Source organism: Arachis hypogaea, chromosome 15 (assembly GCF_003086295.3).
Source record: "Arachis hypogaea cultivar Tifrunner chromosome 15, arahy.Tifrunner.gnm2.J5K5, whole genome shotgun sequence".
NCBI lineage: Eukaryota > Viridiplantae > Streptophyta > Magnoliopsida > Fabales > Fabaceae > Arachis > Arachis hypogaea.
In genome coordinates this window covers 67,905,628-67,915,469 of record NC_092050.1, presented here as the reverse complement: position 1 = coordinate 67,915,469, position 9,842 = coordinate 67,905,628, and the positions used below count along the sequence as shown (strand labels likewise).

At 35.2% G+C, this 9,842-nt stretch overlaps 1 protein-coding gene across 3 annotated transcripts; it reads left to right on the top strand.

Annotated features, from left to right (window-relative positions):
- The first annotated feature begins 6,261 nt into the window (after positions 1-6,261).
- Positions 6,262-8,308, top strand: LOC112750343 (mitochondrial import inner membrane translocase subunit TIM14-1). Of its 3 annotated transcripts, none has more exons than XM_025799040.3 (5): positions 6,262-6,359; positions 6,438-6,504; positions 7,125-7,157; positions 7,401-7,573; positions 7,828-8,308. In XM_025799040.3, exons 3-5 carry the CDS (start codon positions 7,155-7,157, stop codon positions 7,982-7,984), a joined length of 333 nt encoding a protein of 110 aa, XP_025654825.1. In that variant the 5' UTR covers positions 6,262-6,359; positions 6,438-6,504; positions 7,125-7,154; the 3' UTR covers positions 7,985-8,308. The 3 variants fall into 3 exon arrangements, 2 of the variants coding, with proteins under 2 accessions (XP_025654825.1, XP_025654823.1); XM_025799038.3 differs by having other exon boundaries at positions 6,263-6,359; positions 7,080-7,157; XR_003175666.3 differs by lacking the exons at positions 6,262-6,359; positions 7,828-8,308 and having other exon boundaries at positions 6,360-6,504; positions 7,080-7,157; positions 7,420-7,568.
- Positions 8,309-9,842: the final 1,534 nt, after the last annotated feature.

Genomic DNA, 9,842 nt, shown 5'->3' with positions numbered 1-9,842 from the left:
TCTTTATGTTGTTCTTATACTTTGTTGTAGATCTACTCTTGTCTCTTCTACTTTCTTCCAATTCAATTAGAGGTAATTCATAATAATTGTGTTCCTTTTGCTTGTTGTTATTGATTTCTTACATTCAATTGTTGTTAGATTCTACTCTTGTTATCAATTTACTATGCTTTTCTTTTGTGCCTTCCAAGTGTTTGATGAAATGTTTGGTTGGACTTTAGTGTAGATTTTATTCCTCTTGGCCTAGGTAGAGTAATTAGTGACGCTTGAGTTATCTAATTCCTTTGTTGATTGATAATTAGAAGTTGCTAATTGATTTGGATACCACTAAAGCTAGTCTTTCCCTTGGGAGTTGGCTAGGACTTGTGGAATCAAGTTGATTCATCCACTTGACTTTCCTCCATAGTTAGAGGTTAACTAAGTGGTAGCAATAGACAATTGTGGTCACATTTGAGGAGGATAACTAGGATAGAACTTTTAATTCTCACAACCTTGCCAAGAGCTTTCTAGTTGTTAGTTTATTTTCATTGCCATTTACCTTTCATGTCTAATATCTCAAAAACCCCAAACATAGCTCCATAACCAATAACAAGGCACTTTATTGCAATTCTTAGGGAGAACGACCCGAGGTTCTAATACTTCGGTTTATAAATTTAGGGGTTTGTACTTGTGACAAACAAATTTTTGTATGAAAGGATTGTTTGTTGGTTTAGAAACTATACTTGCAACGAGAATTTATTGTGAAGTCTAAACCGTCAAAAGTCATCTCATCAGCGACGCATGCCAAAGGTGTGCACCACTCATCCATAGCCCAGCCGAGCTACTGCATGCTTCAGACGTTAGTTGGCCTTTTCATAAATGCGGGATGGATATACTCAGCCCATTCCCGGTAGCACTAGGACAAGTAAAATTCCTATTAGTAGCAATTGATTACTTCACAAGGTGGATAAAAGCATAGCCACTTTCGAAAATAACCTCAGACAAGGTACAAACGTTCATATGAAAATCTATTATATGTAGATATGGTCTGCATATGGAAATTGTTTTCGATAATGGTCGGCAATTTACTAATAAGAAAATAGCCTCATTTTTAACTGACCTTCATATCAAACATCGTTTTTTCTCTGTCAAGCACCCACAAAATAATTGGCTCGCAGAGCTAGCTAACAAAGTCATTTTGCAGGCTTTAAAGAAAAAGTTAACATACGCTAAGAGATGCTGGGCCGAACTCATACCAGAAATCTTGTGGAGCTATAACACAACACCACAATCCACAACAAAAGAAAGCCCGTTCTGATTAGTATACGGCACGGACTGCATGATTCCCGTAGAAGTCAGTCAGGGGTCAACTCGGACCGAATACTTTGACGAACGCGCCAATATTGAAGCCAAATCAGCCTAGCTTGATACAATAAGTAAAGACTGATGCCTAACCGAGCTCAGACAAAGATCCATGCAATTGGCTATGCAAAGGCAGTATAATAAGAAAGTACGACCGAGAACTCTAAAACAAGGAGACTTGGTGTTAAGGCAAATAGAAGAAGTTCGGAAACCACTAGGGCATGGAAAATTAGCTGCTAATTGGGAGGGCCCCTTCCGAATATCCAAAGTCATTGGAAAAGGAGCTTATTGTCTCAAAATGCTAGATGGAACAGCCCTCCCCAATACTTGGAACATTTCATCTCTGAAGATCTATTATAGCTAACTTCTCTTTGTAAATAAAGTGGAGTGGACATGTACTCTTTTCCCTGATCACGAGATTTTTTTCCCTAAAGGGGGTTTTACTCGGACAGGTTTTAACGAGGCCGACCATTCCATGCCTTTTAGAACAAAGAGGTCATCTACATATCAATAAAAATGCACAACCTTTTCTCTTTTCCATTCATTGTATTGACATTAATGGTCAATCATCCAAAACCAACAAAAAACGCAACTTAATAGCAATATCCACAGGCATGCATTCAAAAGTCGAAACTCACAGTCAAACCGACATATAAGTAGGATTAGCAGTCTACAAAACAAAACCAATTTAAATTCGGTTACCAAAGTTTACAATTCAAAAAACAACAAATCTCGAAAATTACAAATATTTCAAATTCTTCGGGGGGGGGGGGGACATTTTCATCATGCTCCTCGCCAGCCTCGTCCTCAACAAGCTTCCCATCGATCATGATTTTTGTCACATCTAGTTGACCAACATCAAATTCAGGTGAAAATAAGGAGACCTGACTAACAGCACGGTCAAACCCTGTAGCAAACATTTCAAGCCCCTCTTCTTCCAGTTCATGAATTCGAGATGTCATCTCACCCTTCATCTTGTCATTTTCCTTAATCTTGGCTTGGAGAAGATGGATCTGATCCTGAAGCTTCACAAATTCTTCCTCCCCACTTTTCATCGTTGTAGTCACGTCAACAATAACGTCGTCCCTCTCCTTCATGGATCGCTCTAAACTAACCACCTTGTCCACAACAACCTGTTGCTCTGCTCCCAACAACTCGATCGCATGCCCAACACATAACAAGCGCGAAGCCACAATCTACATAAAAACTAATCAATGACGAGTACATATCAAAAACAAAATTATAAAGCAAAAAGCTCACTATGGATGAATTTCCCCATTCTTTCTACACCAGTTCGGCGAGTCAGCCGCATATCCCCAGGATAATGGGAAACCCAGTTAGCAAGCTCATCAATGGGAAATTGATCGCTCCAAAGAGACTGGGAATTCACTCCCTCAATAAATCTGTGAAGTCTTTTCTGCCTGTCGAAAACCGATTTATCACCAACTATGGAACCCTTAACTTCTTCGGATATGGCTTCCAAAGACTTATCCAACTCGTCTCTCTTCCTCTTTAAAGAAACAAAAGGTTGAGCAGAAGAATGAGTGGCATCTCCACCAGTTTTCTTCACCACTCCAGAACCACTACAAACTTTTTTCCTTTTCCAACTCAAAAAGGATTGGAGTCGAGAAGTGTTCAGGTGAAGCACTCATCCACCTACAAGAAACAACAACAATACGTGAACAATCAGAAATCATTAAAATTAAAACACAAGTTCATGTTACTTATATATGCTTTCAACCATTCTTTATCATTTTCCTTCTCAAAACGTAACAAATCGGGAATAGACAAGCATTCACCAGCAGCAAAATTTTCTATTAAAAAAATCTAAAAAGAGGTCTTCCTCGTCACTCCTCTCAGCAGCTTTAAGAATGTGCATTGGCTCCGAACACCAATACAGAGGATATTTCTCTATCAGTTCACTATCTAAATAAGAAGGGTATTTGGTCTCTAACAATCTGACCTTTATAAACAAGGATTTAAAGTTTTAAAGGAAGACTTATACAAAAGAAAAAGGGAGCGTCTAGGAAAACTACTGAGAAAAATCCAAAGGCCATTTCACACCCGCTTTCGATTGAAATAAAGAAAAGAAAATATTTAGAGAAGAGGAAAATTCCAGAAAATACATCAAACATTCATACGCACGCAGAAACGCCCAGGAATTAGGGTGTAATTGCGAGGGAGCACAATTAAGCTGAGTCAAGACTTTACATTCAAAATCAGAAAAAGAGAATTTCACATGCAACTCAATAAAACAAGGAGTATACATGTAAAAATACTCCCAATCTCCTCTCCTTTCGCAGACTCTCTCCTCACTGGTACAGGGGAGAAGTTCAGCACAAACCCCCGACCATTCCCTAGCAAGCTTCAGAACTTTCAGCTCATGAAGCGACTCAGCATCACAGTACGATGACGCGCGAGTCTTCAAATCAACATGGACCCAATGGTAGGGATTTTTCTTGTTCACTTCAACTACTTTGACTTTGTCTTTTACTTTTTCTCTTACCATTTTTCGACGAAGAATGAAACAAAGAAAGGGACAAGAAGGTGAGAAGACAAACCTTTCGAAGACATGTCCTTTTCCCCACTTAAGCAAAAGTGACTTGAGTTGTGAGTTGTGTTTCTTCCCAATGAGGAAATAGTAATAAAGTTTAATTGCAATCCACTAATTTAGTGAGAAGTTAAAAACTGAAACTTTCTACATCCCCAATACAAACGGTCCGTATCCCAATTGGCCAAACAAAATTTATTGCAGTCCAGTTAACAAGGTAAACCATTATTAAATCTCATTTTTTTTTCTTTTTAAACCGTTACATATCTAAAAAATAATGAACAAAAATAAAACCCAAGTTTGAAACTGCAGCAACGTGCGTTGAGCTTGGGGGCTACGATACTTCCCCTTAAGCATTGAGGTATAACCGCATAGGGTAAGCTCAACTTGCTAAACTACGTTTTCTAAGTCAAGCTTGTGGGCTATGTACTGTATCCCTAATACATCAGATGAACCGAGTTATACCTCGGCACGTTTACCTCATTCAAAAATTAACAACTCTAGCCTAACAAACTTCTCCCCATAATCTCGCCCCAAAGTCAGTTACGAAGATCTCGGCTTAAGTCGATGACTCATTCAGTTCCAACCAGTCTATAAATCAGGAACAAGGCAGACGATGGGCATCAGAAGCATTCAACACCATCTCACTGATTATATACTCATTTTCTTAAGTGATTTTTCACTGACTTGAGCGTTAGAGTCCTTTTTGTAGGTACCACGCTTGGGTCTGAGTTCACAAGAATACGCCAAGTCCAGATTGAATTGTTATATGCTTTAAATTAACGCAAGACCGACGTATAGTTCAGAAAGAATATTCTTTCCAGAACACACATATATATAATATTTAATATTTAGTTTCTTTATTATATTTTTAAGAGTAAAACCCCTCTCCGGTCCCTAACCATTCACGAAATTGACCTGGCGCCCCCTTACCATTAGAAATTAACAACGCGGTTCTTAACCATTTTCTCCGTGTGACCAAAAGGACCCTCTTACTAGTACTTCCGGTTAAGAGGGTCTTTTCGGTCACACGGAGAGAATGGATAAGGACCGTGTTGTTATTTTCTAATGGTGAGGGGACATGGGAGGGATTTTATTTAAAATTGGAAAGTAAATAAAAAAAACATTGTTTTAAGTTTTGCATCTAATGCATTCTGCCATATTTTACATGTGGACGGAGAGCAAACAACGTTAAACTTAATAGATAGCACGAAATTATTAACAACGAGACTTAACACAAAAGTAATAATTATTTGGGTTGATTAAGCATTATTATGTCTTGCAGTCTTGGATTCAGGGTTTTAAGAACGACATGTATGTTCTATATTGTTGAACCTAAAAAAAAAGTTAGTTCAAGATTATTATTCCATATACCTTTTTTTAGAAAAATTAAACTGCTTTTCTTATTAGTGGAATTAAATTCATCAACCATAATTTTAATAGTAGGGTTACACGTAGAGACTAAATATTCTTTTTAGATTTTTAGAAGTGATATTTGTTTCATTCAAATGTTCGTGATATGACGAATTAATTTTAATTTAATTTTACATATTTTAATTTTGTTTATTCAGTTACTAATTTGAATTTTATGTCAGAGGATTTAGAGTTTTCTTTATTTAACCTAAAGTTGAGTGAGTTTCTTCGATTTAAATAATTTCCAAACTAGTGAACAAATTAGATTGAGGTGTTTCTCTCTTGTTGCATCAAGAAATTGAATAAAAAATAAACTAATTCTCTTTGTATTCAATTTCTTGTTGCAACAAGAAAGAAATACCTCAATCTAATTTGTTCACTGGTTTGGAAATTATTTAAATCGAAGAAACTCACTCAACTTTAGTTTAAATAAAGAAAACTCTGAATCCTCTGACATAAAATTCAAATTAGTAACTAAATAAACAAAATTAAAATACGTAAAATTAAATTAAAATTAATTCGTCATATCACGAACATTTGAATGAAACAAATATCAGTTCTAAAAATCTAAAAAGAATATTTAGTTTCTACGTGTAATCCTACTATTAAAATATTTAGTTCCTAACCATCTAGAAAAAGATCTGGCGTCCCCTAACCATTAGAAAATAACAACACGATTCTTATTCATTTTCTCATGTGACCGAAAGGACACTCTTATCGGTTTTTAGGTAAAAAGTAACCGAAAGTACCAGTAAGAGGGTCCTTTTGGTCACACGAAGAGAATGGTTAAGGACCATGTTGTTAATTTCTAATGATAAGGAGACGCCAGATCAATTTCGTAAATGGTTAAGGATCGGGGAGGAATTTCGCTCTATTTTTAATTTTTTTTGAGCTTATTTATAGTTAATATCTTTTAGAATTTTTGAGTACTATTTTAGTAGTTTAATGTTAAATTTGAATAGAGTGCTTATTGTGCATGAGAATTTTTGTAGAGAAATCACTCATATCAGCCGTCCTAAGCCGAAGCATAACAGTTACAGGAAGAAAAGGCAAAATTGTGAGGTTATCGATTTCATTTCCATTTCATCTTCCTCAGAAAAAAGAGAAACCCTAACTCTGCCTTGTTCGATTACAGCCTTCATAAGTCATAACTCAGAATCAGAGCCTCCATTCCAGCCCCAGGACACCGCGTCTCCCCCACGGTATCGTCTCCTCGGTAGCTTACCCAATAAATTGTTCTAAACTCGTTTTCTTTGTTAATGTGTGTGTGTGAGAGAGATATGATAAGGAAATGGCTTTTGTTTGGGGTTGTGAATTGGTGATATAATAGTTCAAGGTAAAGAAATGTATGAGGTCTAGATTTGTGCACTGGTATATGTTGAAATAGTTATTGCCTTTGTCTTTGGATAGAAGCTGATGCTGGAGAATCTTTGTATTGTCTAAGCCAGGGATCAACATTGATGGTGCTGTTGTTGTGTTTCTAGCATCTTAGGCTAGAAAGAAAAGAAAGAACTTAGACCAGTTTTACAGTGTTGGTGTATTTGAGATCTGAAACTGTGTTGTGACTGATCTACCTGCCTTTGAGCGGTTTTGTTAGGGGAAGAAAATTCAAGGCGACAAGAAATGGCTTCATGTTGAATGCTATTTAGTTGCCATTTAGAGTTGTTAAATTTAAAATATTCGATTTTTGAGAAATTTTTAATGCCAAGAAGGCAATTAAAAATATATAAAACAGGAAAGTTCAATGAAGTTCTTATTTTCATTTTATTTTCCTCAGATTTCCTCAAGACTTAATTGGTGGAAGGAATTTTACATTTTGCAGATTCCTTGATTGAAGGTTTCAACCGCTATTATGGTAAGGCTTGTTTTTCACCGAAACCTTGAGCAATTATGTTCTTAAAACAAGCCCTGATTCAGTTAGTGTCTACAATTGTGAATGAGATTTTGTTGTTGTGGAAGCAGTTGTTTCAGTAATTCATGTGTAGAGAATAACGAGCTTGATTTTATTTATAATATAAGAAATTTAAGGTTTGTTAGCAAAGAAAATCTGTTTCCAGGTGGAGAGTTGGCGACCTTTTTTTTTTTTAACTTGGAACAGGCTACACCCTTTTTGGCAGGGCTTGCTGTAGCTGCTGCTGCCTATGCTGGTAGATATGGCATTCAGGCTTGGCAAGCATTCAAGGCAAGACCACCTAGGATGCGTAAATTTTATGAAGGTGGTTTCCAGGTTACCATGACCAGGAGGGAAGCGGCTCTCATACTCGGTGTTAGGTACTGCCATTTGTTGTTCTATTGTGATGATGATCGTCAGATGGTATCTCATTGCAACAATCACTTAAAAGAGGAAAAAATCTCTAATATCAACTAGGTTGCAACACTGTTCTCAGGTTGATTTCATTCAATTGTGAAAGGTTAATTAATCAGAGAGCTTTGAAGAGGCTTTAATAGTATCTGCTTCCATATTTTTTTATGTTTTCCTCCTTGTTTTTCCTTGTCTTGTTGATTTTCAATTGTTATGATGACAGAGAACACACTCCGACGGATAAGGTTAAAGAAGCACATAGGAGGGTGATGATCGCGAATCATCCTGATGCAGGTGGCAGCCATTACCTGGCATCCAAAATCAATGAGGCAAAGGATGTGTTGCTTGGAAAGACAAAGGGTGGTGGATCAGCATTTTGAAAATAATTAGTCACGCTACAGTTTAGACAGTTGTTCTTGCTGATACAAGTATGAGAGAGTGGACATGGGATAATGCACCAAAATAATCTAATGGTATAGATCTTAGCATAATTTTACATCAATATTCTTTTTATTACATCTATACTGGGATTATCATGGTGCATCGTGTCACTTGGTACATAATGATGTTCAAATTGTAATAATGTTGGACTTTAGACTGGATGGTGCGTTTTATGTTTAAAGTTTAAACAATATGATTTGAATTTTCATGTCAGTTTCATAAATTTGGTGAGATGTGATTTATAGATGTGAATTTAATGTTTATTTCTCTTCATTTTGTTAGTATTTGGCAAAGCAAGATAATATGAGTGTATCTCAGATGAACAAGGTCTTTTAGCGTTTGTTTTGAAGTAATGAGATAGAGATTGAGAGATTGAGACTCAATATCATGTTTGTTGGTTCAGAGACTAGTACTAAAATTTCTGTCTCTGTCCTTAAAATTTTAGTATTTCAGTACCTCTAAAAAGTAGGGACACAGGAGACTAAAATTTTTAGAGATAGAGACTGAAACATTAATAATATTTTATACTTAAAATATTCTCATTTCAATTAGTTAATTTTAATTTTACTCTTTGTACAAATTAAATTAGAGTTTTAATTCTTATTTCAATTTCTGTCTCCCACTTTGCACCAAATAGAATACTGAAATTTATTTCAATTTCTGTCTTTTAGTCTCTGTCTTTTAGTTCCAATCTTTCTGTTTCTGTCTCTCTACCAAACAAGGCACAGAATGTTTGAACTGCCTGTAAATTTTAATGTTTGAAACAAGGCACATAATTCAAATTTTAATGTTTGAAACAAGGCACAGAATTCAATGCGGGTAAGGCAACCTTGACGAGGCTTTGCAAATAAATAAACATTGGCCACGGGAGTGGATCCTCTCCAGTGAATAAAAAACTGGATGGTGTGCAGTGTTTAATCTAACCATTCACCACATTCTCTCTCTTATTTATTTCTGGTCCCACTATTAAAATCAAAGGTGAGAGATTGCACTGTATTTTGTCAAGTGTTGAAAAAACTGGAGAGGATCCATTTCCCATTGGCCACCGCTTCCAATTTTCGTTATTTGTTTGAAGCTAGTGCTGCTGGTCATTGCTAATTGTAGGTAGAAAACTAGAAATCTTCTGGTTAATCACAACTTGACAAAATCGACATAAATGACATTTTATGTGAAATCGAAAAAGTAAATTAAGTACGTAAAGATTTAAATTGTAAAATTTTTAAAATTAGTATAAATTTTATAAAATTAATTGATTTATTTAAAGTCATAAAATTGAAAAATTTTAAGAGTTAAATTGAGATTTTAACTACTATATTCACAGGCGAAAGTTTTTAAAATTAGTATAAATTTTATAAAATTAATTTATTCATTTAAAGTCATAAAATCGAAAGATTTTAAAAGTTAAATTGAGATTCTAACTACTATATTCACAGGTTTACGAAAGTCGAGAGGTTGATTTAATAGTCTAACGGTAGTCGAATAAATTTAATTAAATATAAAATAAAATTATTAAAATAATAAAAATTTTCAAATATTTAAATTTAATAGTTCATATAAAAATAAAATTAATATTTTACAATTTCATTAATAATTTATCTATATTTTAGCATTAAAAATTTACATTCAACTTCAAATATCAAAATGTTTTAAATAAAAAAAATCAAAATGTACATGTATTATCGTATAAATTCCAAGGTTCTTAAAATAAGTTCGAACCGGTCGATCCGAATGATCGAACTGGGACAGTGAGACAAGCGATTTAGGCAGATGGCAAAATCGTCTGAGCCAAAAAATCGG